Source organism: Taurulus bubalis (genome assembly GCF_910589615.1).
Source record: "Taurulus bubalis genome assembly, chromosome: 10".
NCBI lineage: Eukaryota > Metazoa > Chordata > Actinopteri > Perciformes > Cottidae > Taurulus > Taurulus bubalis.
The window spans coordinates 57,501-74,230 of NC_136598.1; the positions used below are offsets into that span (position 1 = coordinate 57,501).

A 16,730-nucleotide genomic window follows, 5' to 3' on the forward strand; every position below is an offset into this window, starting at 1 on the left:
TGGTTAACATCACTTGCCCTAAATCCAAAAAACTTCCAGACAACGGATGATGCTCCTTCGAGGGACTCGCTCCTCGCCTTCTGCTCCTGATATTTGATTTGCCTTCTTTCACACGACACCGTGACCGTCTGCTCAGTTGTCTGTTTCTCTACTCTTCTACTAATACCGGAGTCGCCTGCAGACAGAACTTTTTTTGAGGCTGCCGTTGCAGGGTGCGCGCAGGACACCTTAGGGCGCATCATGACACCTCCCATCTCGTTCTCCCCTGGTGGTTGGCTGACTGTTAGTTGAGTAAGCGCTTGATCTGATATGTAGCAGAGCAGCATTTTGAACGTCAATATCGCTGACGATCATGCTCATTTAATTGTGGCAGCCAAAATCATGACTGCGATTTTAAAATTTGATTAATTTATTTTACATTTTTCTGAATTCTGTGCTTATGATATAAGCATATTTTTTCATCAGAAAAAGTCAGGTAATCATGTGATAGATGAATACATTTGCAACAATTTATAATTTGACCTTTAATGCATGTCAGTACATTTTATGTAACACATTGTACTATCGTTTAAGAAATGTAATAATTCAGTTATAAAATATTATTTAGCAAAATGAAGTGCTCTATATTCAGCTGCTTATGTCCAATTTCTCAGCTTTTTGGATGACTAACAGGCGACACCCTCCCCCAAGTTTCCCTTCAGCACTTGTCTCATGATCCCATGATCTCTTTGGCTGGAGCTCCTACGACAGGACAGACATTTTGTCTGCTCAGGGATGCATCAACGAGCCTCTTGGCCAGCGAGCGTCGAGCAAACACCAATTTGCCTATGATCTCCAACTTTTGTTGGAAAGCTCCAAACTAGTGGAAAGTCATGGCTAAAGGTGTGTGTGTGTGTGTGTGTGTGTGTGTGTGTGTGTGTGTGTGTGTGTGTGTGTGTGTGTGTGTGTGTGTGTGTGTGTGTGTGTGTGTGTGTGTGTGTGTGTGAGAGAGCTTAAGCTCACTAACGATTATAATAGTGGAAAACCCTTATTTTGATCGATTCCATCCACATTTTGGCAAATTTCACATTTGTGTTGCATATTTGTTGCGAGGGCCCTCATTCTCCCTTTCTTGAAGACAAGGAGGAAGGCTCTGGGATTCAAGCACCACCTTTTATGAATAATGGCCAATCCAATCGTTACATTTCATAAACTTTGTTCCATTCAATGAGCACTGTCTTCTTTTCTTTGGCAACGAGGTCCTTGCCCGATGACAAACCCTTTGCTATTTTTGGAGCAGAAAATGTTTTATTGAATCCTTTTCCTCAAGCTGAGTTATCAGGTGACATGCTCTGCAGTGTGACGCACTTCTCTGGTTTATTTTTGATCTCTCAAGGCCTGGGGAGGCCAAGGTTTCAACGTCTCTCTCGCTCTTAGAGCCCCAATTTCTCAATGTGATGAATTGGACAATAAAAGAGCTGCTAGCATCAATAAGTCAAGATCGTACTCCTTTTGAGACGTTGGTAAATCTGTGTAAATGATCAAGACAACAAGGAAGAAGATGACTTTGCGTTGCACAAGGTCGCTGGAGACATGAGCTGAGGATCGAGCGAAAGACCGTCTGTGGTTTCCATTAGTGTGAAATTCCCTCCTGTCATGACTTGATGGTAAATGTTTGATGGTTGCATGAAACACCACTGTATTATAGTCATTGCTGATGTGAAAACAAGATTGCCAAATGGTGAAATGTGTCTCGAAGTGTTGTTTACAGTTTACAGACTGAAGAATGTCTGTTCATTTACTGTTGGCATGTTTTCCAAGTTTGACCTCGACCCTGTTTGACTGCTCAAATGTCCAAACAGTTCTGGCTGATTTGTGGCTTCCAAGCACACAGGCTGTAACTCTTCCCAGATGTCTGGATATTTTCCTTAAACATGATTCATACTTCCACACTTATATTTCCATGAAAACCCAAATAATAACATGCAAATGTATCACAGATAACTAGGGGAAACGCTATGACTCCTGGTGTAAAAACAGCAAATGTAGAGTTATTTGAGTTATGTTGTTGCATGTGAAAGGGGAAAAAAAGGCCTCATGGCACCCCTTCGTTCCAACTAAGGAAAATCTTAATGCTACATTACTATTTTGTAAATTCTTGGGCTTACAACTTTGGGAAAAATCTCTTGTTAAAAAAGAACACAAAGCAACGTCAGTAGTATAGCTGAACTGATCCTGGATTTGTGAGGCTGATATTGAAGTTTGACAGTTAAACAAGATGCACATAGCCACGCTGGTGGCTCTGTGAGGCTGTACTTGAGATAAAGGTCAGCTGGCACAATGCCAACATGCTGATGATTATCAGATTCCATGTCAACTATGTTCATCATTACAGTTTGGTATATTGCAATGCTAACTTGTTCAAATTCGCTCCATACACAGCTGAGGCTGATGGGAATGTAATGCATTTGGTCATGAAACAAAGGATGACGATAATTTTGATCCATCCAATAGTTGCCTCGACATTCAGACTGGTCGCATCAAACATTCGTAACTATACCTACAAAAATAATGCCCCATAACTCGTAGATATCCCACAGGTATTTTGTATGTTATGCATGTATTCATGAACAAGGAAGTATAAAGAAAGCTAAAGTCCAACTTCTACGATGGATAGCCTATGATAGACATTTTATTCCAGGTACTCTCAGTCAGAGGTTTAAACAATGGATTCCATATGGAATAACAGCTATATGCACAGTAATTAAAGATGGAAGTGTTGTGAGTTTCCAGGAGCTGAAAGAAAAATACTCCATATACTCCAAATAACCAGGACCACTTCAGATATCTACAATTAAGGCACTTTTTTGACAGAGAAATAAAACATAAAATTAACTTGGGAAAAAATGTGATAATTAGAACCATAATGGGAGCCTACAACTCAAACAAATATAGAAACATATCAACCATATATCAAAATCTGATGGAAAAATTAGGAAATACAACATTTTATGTAAAACTGAAATGGGAACAGGAACTTGGATGAATGGTCGAATATTTGGAAGATACAACATTCCTCAACATCTGCGCGAATTGAAGAGAACACTGTTGGAAAAATACAATTAGATTCTTTATTACTCCCCAAATTACAAACAAATGTCTGTCTATTGATCAACCATGCTGGAGCAAATGTGTTTCTCTCCCTCAGGTTTCTTCCCCTTTTTTTTCCCTGTGAAAGGGTTTTTACTATCTTTTATTGGGAGAGTTTTTCCTGATCCGATGTGAGGTCCCGGGACAGGGATGTTGTGTGTACAGATTGTAAAGCCCTCCGAGGCAAACTTGTAATTGTGATGTTGGGCTATATAAAATAAACTGAATTGAATTGTTCGTTCCTCATGTGAAACGACAACTCATCATGGATTTATTTGTCTCGTAACCTGCGTAACGGCACTCCTGTAGTTATTTTAACCCAAACGGCGATCTTTTGTTCAACCTAACTAACGTAAATTGCGGGTTATAAGACGCACCCTTTATAAGCCGCATCTACTAAATTTAAAGAAGAAGTCGTATTTAATGATAAACAAGCCGCAGCAGTTGATAAGCCGCTGTTGCTGCTGCCAGGGCTGATCCCGCTACCTTCGGTGATTGTCAGGGAGCTAGCTGTCATGAGACGTGAGACGTGAGAACAAACTTCTCCTAACTGTAATTCCTTTATTCCTCGGGCCGCCATGCTCTGACCTCCTGATGCTGCAGCCCCGTCACAAGTTGTACTTCCACCTGAATCCCCCCCATGGTCCTTATTCCCTACATGTACTATTTGTTATGAACATCCATTAAACAACATACGTGAACATCAATGTAAAAACATACATTTATAACAAATGCCACACTAGCTTGTGATAGCTGACAACCCTTTTTATCTTTGTGCTGAATTTTCAGGGTTGTTTACTTGAGCTCAAACAGTGCAACCACACATTCTTGTGGCAGCAGCTGGCACTAGCTGGAGGTGGTGTAGAGGCAGGGGTTCCCTCGCTGTCCGACCTGTTTTCCATCGCGCCTCCTCGGGTGAGCGTGGTGGCGTTGTCGGTGGGTGCCGGCGGAGAGCCAAGCGTGGTGGCGAGGTTTGGGAGTTTGGCTGCTGCTCCTGCTGAGAGGACCCTCTTTTACAGTGAGATCTCTCGTGAAGGGGATTTGGGAATATTTCACGTGAATCTTGTACCGTATGTCTCTGCAACTGCTGCTAAATTTAGAATCGTTTAAAATCCACAAATTAGCCGCACCGACATTTAAGTCGCACGAGTTGAGGAAAAAAGTAGCGGCTTATAACCCGAATTTTTACGGTAATTAGTTTTGTTGCCTAACTAAGTATTTCACAATGTATTCATAAACTTAACAAAGTATGTTTGTTGCCTGAAGGCAGAAGTTCATTTTTGAAAGACTATGCATGTATTGAGGGAAAAATGACAGACATTGTTGGCTTTTCTAAGAAACCGCCCCAAAAAAAAGATAATTCACTTTTTGTAAGATAAAACCATTGAGTACATTTCACTGAAACCCACAAATGTTAACCTTGCCAGAGGAAAACTAAACCTGCCAACCTGAATAGCCTGAATCAGAGGAGCGAAGACTGTCATAGCAGCACAATAATACCCACATTTGTGAAACAACTTTAATGTTTAGATGTCCTCACTCTTTTGGCCACATAGCGTAAAACGCTTTATCATCTCATCTTCGTACGTGTGAATATTGAAATGATGTTGGTTTCAAGCTATGAGATGCAAGATGTTGCTAAGATGCAATAGGCAGTTGTTAGCCTTGCTTTCCATTTTCACGGCCCTCTCTATGTGAGACTTATGCAGTGAGTGAGTGAGAGTGAGTGTGAGAGAGAGTGAGAGGTTCTTATAGCTAGTATTACTCCTTCTCAACAGAATTGCATCAGTGTCATGGCGTTACGGCTGCACAATTAATCTAATTTTAATCACGATTTTGGCTGCCACAATTAAATGAGCATGATCGTCAGCGGTATTGACGTTCAAAATGCTGCTCTGCTACATATCAAATCAAGCGCTTCCTCAACTAACAGTCAGCCAACCACCAGGGGAGAACGAGATGGGAGGTGTCATGATGCGCCCTAAGGTGTCATGCGCGCACCCTGCAACAGCAGCCTCAAAAAAAGTTCTGTCTGCAGGCGACTCCGGTATTAGTAGAAGAGTAGAGAAACAGACAACTGAGCAGACGGTCACGGTGTCGTGTGAAAGAAGGCAAATCAAATGTCAGGAGCAGAAGGCGAGGAGCGAGTCCCTCGAAGGAGCATCATCCGTTTTTTGCTTCAGGTGAATAAGAACCGTATAAGTTTTATTTTGAAGCAAAGACGTGTACATTAGCTGGAATGTTGCACAACATGGAAGTGGAAGCAGTGTTCTTGTTCATTTAAATGTGAAAGCGCAATAAAAAGATATTTTCTAAAATTAATGAATAATCGTGATCTCAATATTGATACAAAATATTCGTGACTATGATTTTGGCCATAATCGTGCAGCCGTACATGGTGTAGGTTACAGTAACTGAAGCCCTTTATCTCATCAGTCTTTGTGACATACGTGTGATTAGTGCTGTGTGTTTCTGTGTCTCAAGCAGAAGATCCTCTCTTAGCCTGTCATTTATCAGGCAGCAGTGATGTTTCAGCAAAGTGTCAACACTATCTCCGGCTGTCTGCCATTTTAGCAGGAACTATCTGCCTGGCCACATAAAGCAGAGCCTTGTACTGTTCATCAGCACAATTGTGGAACCTAAATATCTAAGGCACAATGTTAACGGTTGGGCTAGGCACAATACAGGCATTGGAACGGCTTACTGTATACATTAACTAAAACTATCAGAATGACTGTCAATGATATTAGGTATTTTCTTATTTCATTCCTGATTTCTGCTGTGTACATTCAAAGCTTTACAATAATTTGGGTAATTTAAGTTTGACAGTTTGATGTCCTCAAAATGATGACTTGATTCTAGATGTAGCTGAATGGGTTGTGTGGTTAGATTTTCTCTTCGTGGAAAAATTGAACCATTCCAGTTGTGCTTGGTGAAGTGTTTTTACTCGCAAAATAGCCTGCTCTGATATAGGAGCTAAAAAGACTTTGAAAATGGCGTTCTAAGAAACACAATTGTTCCTTGTTCCTACGGTGCAGACACAATAACAATGGGGGTTCTTCGGAATATGAAACACTTCTTCCTCTAGCTAGAAAATGCCCATTTACTGTGTTGAATGTTGAGGCACAGGTTGGATATGGCATGTTATTGTCACTGGATGAATCTTCAGGAAACTGCAAAACTCTTGTCAAAAGGAGACGCCGATGTTTCCATAACAACCTCCAGATTCAGTCACGGTGTTTTAACTCTACTTCTCTAAATTACTCGTGTAGGAAAAGTGGTTATTTCTGAATACTGGGGATCTTAATAAATTCAAGACCACAATTTATTAGTTTGGTAAACTCCACCCTCCAAAAGAAAACAACAAAATAATATGCCGCATCGCATTGGACATCTGGCAACCAGCCCTGAAGTAAACCACTGTATGAAGGAGCCACATGTGGAAATGCTCTCTCTGCTGTCTTGAATTTTCAACCAGCCCCATCCTAATATTTACCATCTGTCTCATCTCTTCTTTGGCCCTGCTTTTACCACAAAATATGCAGCATAGGTTCAGAGGAGAGATAGTTTGGAAGCAGTTATCAGAACAGCATGTTTGTTTTGTGGGAAAGATCTAGACAATTAGGCAAGCTTGTCCTGTTGAAAGCAGCCGTATCTCGATGATACTTGGAGTCATAGCTCGGGTTAAAGGTAATCACTCTCAGCAGTATCGGCCCCGCCGGTCAAAGAAGTTAAGTTGACTCATATCTCCCTTAAACCTGAGTATTGAACCCAGAAATCTTACATGGATTCATTGATAGGTCGGGTACAATTGATACAGCTTCCGGCATCAGTTTAAGAAGCTATATAAGAAGAAGAAAAATAACCTATTGCAAGTATCCTCCGCGATGACTTTGTTGAGGTGACAACACCTGGCCTCTTTGTCGTGGCTTCATCTCCGGCTGCCGGTCAGTAGAGGTGGTTCCATATCGGTGTAAATGAGGCTCCTCTGGCCTGGGTCTTGAAGCCACAATCAATAGCTTTTAAGTGGCGTTGCAGTTGTTCTGATTCCTGGTGAGAGATGGATATTGGAATCAATAAGTTCTCAGTTTCTCCACAATAACAGTAATGAGTCAGTGGAGAGATGAGAAAACAAATGCCTGTAGAGTTCCTCGTGTTGTGTGTTCGATCTTTTCTTCATATTGATATCGAGGACAGTTAATGATGCACAGGCTCATCCTATCATATTGATCCAGGGCTATCTTCAATTCTTGGCCATCATGGAGCTTTCGGCTCTTAGAGCTCAACAGAAACGTGTATTCAATGAGTATGGAAAGATGTATTAATGAGCACTCACTCATAGCCTGTACATAAGGCCAGTAGAAAGAAGTTCAACACACTTCCACATTGGCTTCAGTTGTCAGAACCGGCGGTTTCCGCCTGGTCTTACTCCTTAAACCCAGATCAAGATGTCTTGTTCAAGACTTTCAAGATGAGATCTGACCATGTTTGAGGTTTCAAAGTAAAGCAGGATTTGAGCTTCTCTATTGAGGACCCTTCTTTCATTCTTCACACAGCTACTTGCATTACATTTTACAAGAAGCTGTTCTAAAGGATATCCTCTCGCCTCCATTTTTACTATTCATTGTGTCAAGACTACAAAGTTATATATGCTACAAAGATATACAAAGACACCACCTTTAAATCTCTTGCAATGGAGATCCAAAACCCCTGCAATTACCACTTATCGCCACAGGAAACAGAGATCTTCAAGACTTTTCCTTTAAATCATGAACAAAGATTAAGTTAACAATATAATCAATCTGAACCAAAAAACAATACTAATTTCTATTTAGCCCTCCTGCCTGCCTCGACTCCCAGCAGAGCACGTAAGGACAAGCCCAGTCTCTTTTGTCTGAGGTAACAATATCCCTGGCATCATTCCACCCAGATAGTGTGGAAGCAGACAGCTGTGCAGCTGAAACGTTCTCCCCAGCTGATTGTGGCTCGAGACTGGCAGCTTTTCAAAGATACTGGGCTGTTGCCACACTGACCCTCCTGGGACTGGGGCTTAGTCACAGGGAGCTGCAGCCACAATGCTGAGTACCAGCAGGCACCTTGGCTGACCCGATGGCGCTCGTCTCTCCCTGAGTGGGCTCTGCTGAGGCATGCTGTGGGAGTTTTCTTTTTTTTAAGGGTTCCTGCCCCGCAATGCAGATTTGCTCATTTAGATTCTGGTAGAGTTGAGTCAACTTCATTGCCATCTAGTTTTGAGGAATGTGATGGTGAGCTCATAAATATGCAGCATTTCGAAATGATATAAGTAAAACATAAAAATAGACAAAACACAATGAGTATAAAGGAAAAGACAAAAACAACATGGACCTTAAAGTGACCAGGCCTTGTAAGAGGCAATTGACTGAAAGATATTTTTTTAAATACACAAAATACCATTAACAGAGTGATACGTTGGGTCACAAACTGTATTACCGTGTAGTGACAGAGTTTAGTAGTGTGGCAGTATCAAACAGGTTAAAAAGCTCATGATGAAATGTATCAGTATTCTAATGCTAATCACTGCTAGCAAGCTATAATGACAGCCCATGTTATTCCTTTGCTTTCCCTTCAACGTTCACTTGGCACTTATAGATCTACTTTATCATACATTCCAGCAGTGTGATTTGACAGATACTCTGGCACTTCTGGGAACTAGCAGGGCACGAGTGTTCAGAGAGCACCTCATCCACGAGTACTTTGATTTGATTTGTGTCAAAACCAAAATCCTTTTCTTGGTCTTCCTCTCGGTAGTCGGCGTGGTTCCCCGTAAAGACCCACTGCTCATCTGTATGCGCCAGCATTCATGAGGTGCTTGGCATGGATCCTTTATGGTAGAATGTGGGCGTGTAGAGGGTGGGATGTGAGGCTGAACCAGCTGCACACAGTTACAGGTTGATTCAGGATTTATGAAAGGAAACGGCTCACTGGCAGGCGTACGCAAGGTTTTATAGATGTGAATATTTTTTGGCATACGTGCATTTCCTCCTCTTTTACGTACACATTTAGCACAGTTTCATATAGGAGACCCCCCTGGGGTGTTCATGTTAACTGTGGTTGTTTCATTACTTTGTTTGTACTTGAGTCATTCTCCAGCTTCACCATTGTTTACCTGTTATCCCTTCAAAAGAAGGACATTTCATTGGGACCTTTATAACCAGGAGGGAAAAGCTGTGAAGAGTCCTATGAGAGTGGACTGTACTCTTCAGTTAAGTCATTTTGTAAGCGTTGTCAGTGCCATTTAAATGTTTATAATTAATAAGTATATTTGGTTATGGTGGAAACAAGTGAGTTAATGAGCAAGTAGAAAAGCATTTGTATTTTTTATTTGTTAATGCATGTTTAGAACAATGATCTGAAATGCCACATCAAATTCTGGGTATGATACTTTCTTCTTTAATCCGATTCCCAGCTGTGAACACGAGGCAGACGGTTCCTGATGAGTTATTTGTTTGCACACATGCTTTGCTAGTTGTTTGTGAGGAGAGAAAGAACGCACACACAAGGAAATGTTTGTCCCAGCAGAGCTGAAGGTCAACAGTGACGTAGCAATCCTGTCTGACTTCTTCGTCTGAGGCGTGTTCCCCACAGTTTCACAAAGAACCGCATCGCTTCCTGGGACCCGGGCTTTGTGCAGAGTTTGCGGAGCGGTTCTGATGCTAACCTTGTGATTATAGATGATCAAAGTGTTCCCAATCACATATGCTGCATCTTCACAGTAACTTCGATCAAGCTCAGCAGCTTGTGCGGAGCTTTTTATGTTCCGTTACCGTCATCTCAAGCAATGGTGCTACTAGCAAGCTAGCTAGCTAGCAAACAAGCCAGACACTAAATGCTTCATCCAAACACTTCAGTGACAGTGTAGGAAAGCACATCATCAACTCTGATTCAACAGATTGCGTAATGTGCCGATGGCTTGATTTCCAGTCTGCAGACAAGAGGAAAATGTTGAGCTGTGCTGTGATTGTAATGCTACCCTGGTTACGCCTTCCCAGTCTTGCTCATGTTAATACTTTTTTCACGTTTAAGAGTTTTTTATTATCTCGGTAGAGGCACTACAACCAAAACCCTAGGCTTCAGGCACTCGTTAAAGAGGTGTGTTTGTCGTCATTAAACCCAGGGATAATGACAGAAAGGCAGCACTGTCTAATTTCCGTCAGACAGCTGATTGGGGACAAAGCCCTTGTGACGCAGCCAAAGGTCCCTTTGATGACGCTGAGCAGTAGTTCATCTTGTTTTATCTGAGCCAATAGAAGAGGCTGTAAATCTTCCACCAAATGAACATTTCTCCTTATGAGCATGTTAACTCAGAGGTAATGTACCTTGAGGTCCGAGTCTGCTGGCTTCACGTTACTGCAGTGATCCCATCATGCAGACATGCAGTCTGGCTCTTCCCTTCTGTCTGTCCTGTCCAGATTGATCTGCAGCATGCCAAGCAGACAGCTCAGCCTCCGCTCCATGTTTCCTAATCATAACTCAAATTTTTTTGCTCTGAGAGTCTGACCTAGTGCACGACCAGAGGGCATTCTGCTCTGCTTCTCTTTTGCATGCGCTCCTCGTTCCCTCTCTGTCTCCGAGCGGTCTGGCCCGAAGCCTTCGTACTCTTGGAAAGCTGCAAAATGGCCCCCGTGAGGAAATCATAAACATGCGCTCGCCTCTCTGTCTCGGCTGTTGGAAATCATTTCAGATAACGTTCAGCTTTTGGCCCCGTCGTCAGCTTTAAGAAAACAGTCATACACAAAGTCACGCGGGGACATTAATCAATGGGTTTTGTGTTTTCGGGAAGTTTTAATCTTTTCAGCCCAGGAAAGGGGCTCAGGACTTTAGACCCACTTCTCACACATATTTACTTATATACTAATATATACATATTTAAAAGATATATTTTCACTGAACTCAATACTTGGTGTGTTTTGTCTCGTGGCTCTATTGTTCATTAAAAGGTTGAAAATGAAACGTTAAAGGCTTGATCGTGCAACTTTATAAGGGAAAAAATATGTACATACAAATTCTGTTTTGTATTGGCTTAATGGCTTTTGCCTAAATCCTAAAAGTTTGCCTGTGGTTGTCATTGATGTTTTGGGAGCATTTGAGGTTAGTGATGATGCTGCCGTGTCCATCATTGATTACGTTTACATGCACACTCCACTCTTATTGAAAATATGACAATATTCCCGATTGTATATGGCTCATGTCAACATCCTATTCTTTTTGGATATTCTGAATTAGTCCTGTTTTCCAACTAAGACATGTAGGATATGCCGACGTTATTCTGGGTTTAGGACCGTTCTTTAAACATATTTAATTTAATATCAGCATTTGGAATATGCATCTCAACAGGGGTTTTAACGCCACTTTGCAACACACTTTTTTTACGACTAGCTCTGATCTCTCTTGCCAATAGTTTGCAAAGCTTTGAAAACGTAAAAAAAACAAACACCTGGTAGGGCATCGACCCGTCAAACACAGCCGATAGATGACTTAAACGTGATGAGAATCGCTATATACACGGCTGCATGTAAATGTTTAAGCTCTGTGATAAACAAGTCGGGACTAAAGATGGACACACCCCAAATCTCCGCTCCCAATACACTCTCAGTCATTGGGGCTTTTGCAAAGGCAACACAATATCACGGTTGATCTGATTCATTAATTTCAGAATGCCCGTGGATAAAATAGCGCTTGCTGCCTATACATTGTGGTCACTTATGGGTATTGCAACATTCCAACACTCCAGTCCATGAATCTATGTGCTTCTAAAACTTTGTTTGATTCATGGCCCCCATTGTCTCCATTGTTTCCTTTTAAGTAATATCGTCAGTAGAGGAATTGTTGCCCAATCCTATAGTGAGAAACCCCAAAGGTTACCACAACATTCAGCATGCATCTGTTTATATAGAAAAGAAACAAGAGGAGAAGTCCAAAGCTTGACAGGCCTGCCTTGCCTCATCACAGTTCCTACGGGATGATTGCGCAGTCTCTGTTGGAAGTGGTTTAGCAAATGATCAAATAAGTCCACTATTGCCAAAGATGTTGTAAAATGAAGGTATAGGTTTATCGTGGAGGTAAAGCAATGCAGGTTGTATGAAGATAAAAGACAACAATTTATTTAACCACATTGTACTTCATTACTACACTACATATCGTACTGTAATGAAAGGAAAACCAGTCGTCGCAAACAACTTCATAAAATAGTATATGATACGATGAGTATATACTTTTCAATAAGAAACTAGAGAAGAAAAGCTCAGAGTTCACAACCTCTGTCTCAAAGCTGCTTCCTTATTGTGTAACTCAACACAATCATGCTGCAGTCTTCTCTTGTTCCATGTCTGTTACATTCAGCCTCTATCCATCAGCACAAAGTTGTTACCTTTCCTCCGCATTCTTCCTGATGCCAGGCTGACGGGGCGACCCTGTGCTGCTACAGTGTTGTTTTCATTCAACATGAAAGAAGTGACTTCCTGTCTAGATATTGCAAGTTTTTGAAATAAGACACATTTGTAATAAGCCTGAAGGATTTGGGAGTAGTCCATTTCTGTGTTTACTGTGTGGCTGAGGCCGACTATGTGTCTCTTTTCACTTCTTTCTCTGGTCCCATTCAGCCCCCCGGGGGGGAATACATGACACCAGGAGCAAAGCTTGATTTTCCTGCCATGTATCAAGGGGCCTCCTCCTTTTCAATTCAATTTATTCAGCCCATTATTACAAAGAAAGGGCTTCACAATGTGTACAGCATTCGACACCCTCGCATCAGAAAAGGAAACGCTCCCTCCCCCAAAAACAACAAAGAAAGAAAAATCAGGGAGAGCCACGGGAGATCCCACAGGGATCCCACTCCCAGGGTGGTCATAAGTGCAATGGATGTCATGTCTAGGAAGACATAATATAATTACAACATGGGCCTCCCATATGACTATAGGCAGATGCCCCCCAGACTGGAACTGGAAGCTGCTTTCACAGGTGAGGAGTTTGGTAGCTGAAGGCTCTGGCTCCCATTTGACTTTTGAAGACTGTAGAAATCACAACTGCATTCTGGGAGGGCACTGCTCTAGTGGGTAATAGGAAAATACTGTATGATCTCAATGGTCAGCCCTAAATGGTGCCTGCCCATTTATAGGTGACTTCTCAGGATTTTCAATTCTTGAGCTAAACACTCAACAAAATCACGACTGTTTGCATTCCTGGCTCCTCAATGGTGGAATGACAACAGGATAGCAGAACGTCTTTACACCTAACATGGCCTGTTAGTAAACCTATTGATAATGTCTAGAAAAGTGGTACTAACTCAAGGTAATACTATGAAGGACTGTGGCACATGGCCTGTTAGTAGAGACACATTGGTAATATCTAGTACAGGTGTATTAACTAAAGGTAATGCTTGTTTAACAGCCTCGTGGGGGTGGGGTCTAAGAGAAGGTGGATGGCTTAGATGTCAACTGTGAGCGTTGATGGGAAGAAAAGAAGTCTAAATATATATCTGGTTTTACAGCTGTTTCTAAGGTTCCTGCATTTGAGAATAAATCGGTACCAGTTGAGGGCAGTCATGTTCATTCATGTTGTCTCTAATAGTTAGTTTGATCATTAAAGAAGTTCATGAAGCCCCCTGAGGCTTATACAAGTCATTTTGAAGGAATGATCCAGTAAATCTTCGCCATGGTAATCCAGATGATGAATTCATGCATTTCCGGAGCTCTAAACCTGGTCCTTTTGTTTTTCCAGGTCTTTAAAGGTGAATTTCAGCTCCCAGATTTCCTAAAAGAACAATCACAGGTACAGTAACATTTCTGCCTGTTGTAGAGCTTTTTTTTTTAATTTCTCCAAATCCAGTCATTTTTTATTTTCTTACTTCAGTTAAACCATCTGCAACTCAGTTGAAGATCTCCATACATATTTCCATCTGCTCACATTTAAACATATCTTGTTTTTGAGTTTAGTTTCTTGCCATTTAATGCAGCTTGTTGATTTCTGGTCTCTGTTTCATGGTTGTCTTCATGTTTTGGTCTGAAGCGGTTCATTGTTTGTTGGTCTCTTTATGGTGCTTTGTTGTTTCTTGGTTTCAATCGCTGATGTTGGCTGAAGAACACGTATGCCCTCCGCTGATAGTCAGATGAACCTGCATCTGCTTTCCATATGTTTTATGAAGAGAGTGTCTGCGTTTGATTTGCTGATGATGCCTTTTTATCAACACAGTCAGTCTCTTTGTTCACTCCATGAGGTTGGAACTGCAATAAATGGCATATTCTGGCATTTCCTTTCTTTGTCACAATGCTGCCTGTCTCCCCGAGAGCACACACTAACTGGTGTCTGTCTGCTATCTGCCCTTGTTCCTCCATACAGATTCAGAAGTCTGCAGAGAGACCCAACCCCAGTTAGAAGCAGCGGGAACGCCGTCACCTCAGCACACAGGTACAGCTCCTCCCCTGCAGTTACCTGATGAACACAATTATTTGTTAAAATTATTAATTGACTTTTGGGACACAATATTTGTATTCATACCTGCAAACTTGGCACCTTTCGGCGAAATTCGCCGTTTTGAAATTAAAATGTCATCCACGTGAATCGTGTAGATCCGAAGAGTTTTAGTTTTTTTTGGGGGGGGGGGGGGGGGGCAACTGGCCGCCCGGCGTTACTGAAATTGGAGTGAGACACGGAAAAAAAGCTGATGTTGTGATCTTCGTAATAGAAGATCTTTGACGTGTCGAGTCTTGGCCAATCAGCATTAAGATGTCTACAGCGGCTTAATTTCCCTCCCACCAGTTTTTTTAATGGCAAGCTAGTCCGCTTGCTAACACGTTAGCTAACGTTGTTGGGAGAAACAGCGAGTGTGATTACTGTCCGTGGCAGCGTGTGAGTCAGCAGAAGAGAGCGGCGACTCAGCGGCATTGGCAGTTCTACCTACCGACACTTGACTACATATAAGGAGAGGACAAGTGGAGATTTTAAATGAGTTTCCTCCGTAGGGTGGCCGGGCTACTGTTTATATTTAAGGGTTTAAGATCTAAGTTAATTATAATATATATATATATATATATATATATATATATATATATATATATATATATATATATATATATATATATATATAAAATGTGGTTATAATCGCTGTCACACAGAGAGAGGTGTGCATGTTCAGGTTTACCTGGTGGAAACATAACTTAATGTGGTAAATGACTATTCTGGTTTTTAATGAAATATCTACATAGGTGCATAGAGGCCCATTTCCAGCAACTATCACTCAGTGTTCTAATGGTACATTGTGTTTGCTCATTGCATAGTAGACTAATGGATGATTAGAAAACCCTTGAAAATCCTTGTGCGATTATGTTAGCACAGCTTAAAACAGTTATGCTGGTGAGAGAAGCTATAAACTGGCCTTCCTTAAACTAGCTGAGTATCTGGAGCATTACATGTGTGGGTTCCATTATACTCTCAAAATGGCCAGAAAAAGAGAACTTTCATGTGAAACTCGCCAGTCTTTTCTTGTTCTGTGGCTATTCCATGAGGTGTGTGTGTGTGTGTGTGTGTGTGTGTGTGCGCACACTTAGGTATTGACAAAAGAAGAAATAAAACCCATAATGATCATAGTTTGTCAGCTTCTCCACGAGTGACGCTGTTCGGCACTGACTCGCCACGGCGCACACAGAGTAGGCCGTGGTTAGTGGACAGACTCAAAGCAACACATGTTCTTAGTCTTTGATTATTACCTCTGACTGAAGGTCATGGAAGGTCATCAAACACTCTGCTACCAACTCTAAGACAATAACGTGGCCTGTCTCTGAACAGGAACCGAGGTGCAGTGGGATCCTGGACATCGTCTCACCGTCTGGAAGGTCGGCACGTTTAAAGGTCACAGCAGGACCGTCTCCTCACCAGAGAACTCTTGGCCTTCAATGTTGTGCAAAGAATAGTACCAATAACTTCTCACAACCACAGAATGTCTGCTGATTGTTTGAATTTTTTTTGTGTCACATCACGCTCATCGATCTTTACAGAAATGATTTCTGGCTATGTAGAATACAATCTCTGTGATTCTGTTGTAAGAAACTGCAGTGAACCAATATCGCAAGAAGCATTTATGAATGGTAAAATTTGCTTTTGGAAGATGCCATACCTATTTTAATGTTACTTTTTTCATGCCTTTTTGTATTGTGAAACGTCATGGGTACTGACATGATAAACATTTTTTTTTTAAACCTGTTGTTGGTCTGTTTTTATTTGCTATTCTGTAAAAAGAAAACAAAACAATGGAGAGAGAAGAGTAGAAATATTTTTTTTTTTTTTAAATAAAAATCTGTTGAAAATCTTTCAGTAAGTCATGATGATTCAGTTCCAAGTCCAAAACGCTTCATGAGCCTTGAGGGTGGATGTTGTTATGTGGAATAATTCTTTCCACAAGGCTGGAATACCAACCTAGCAAAGGAAGCAAGCCCAGGTTCACAGTGGGTCGTAAGGAATTTGATTACTTGCTAATGTGAAGGGAATTTGCACTCATTAAGTGGACTATTAAATAAATTAGATCTTAAATGAACTAAAGGGGACCTGCTGTGCCCACGTGTAGCAGACTC

At 41.5% G+C, this 16,730-nt stretch overlaps 1 protein-coding gene across 2 annotated transcripts in view; it reads left to right on the top strand.

Annotated features, from left to right (window-relative positions):
- The window catches only part of tpst1 (tyrosylprotein sulfotransferase 1), a 43,710-nt gene extending 27,248 nt beyond the window's left edge, over positions 1-16,462 (top strand). The window contains exons 5-7 of one of the 2 annotated variants that reach the window (XM_079224576.1): positions 13,885-13,935; positions 14,503-14,571; positions 15,949-16,462. In XM_079224576.1, the coding sequence (XP_079080702.1) occupies positions 13,885-13,935; positions 14,503-14,538 (87 nt within the window). In that variant the 3' untranslated portion in view covers positions 14,539-14,571; positions 15,949-16,462. The remainder of the gene's footprint in view (positions 1-13,884; positions 13,936-14,502; positions 14,572-15,948) is intronic. The other variant, XM_079224577.1, reaches the window with a different exon arrangement.
- The last annotated feature ends 268 nt before the right edge of the window (positions 16,463-16,730 follow it).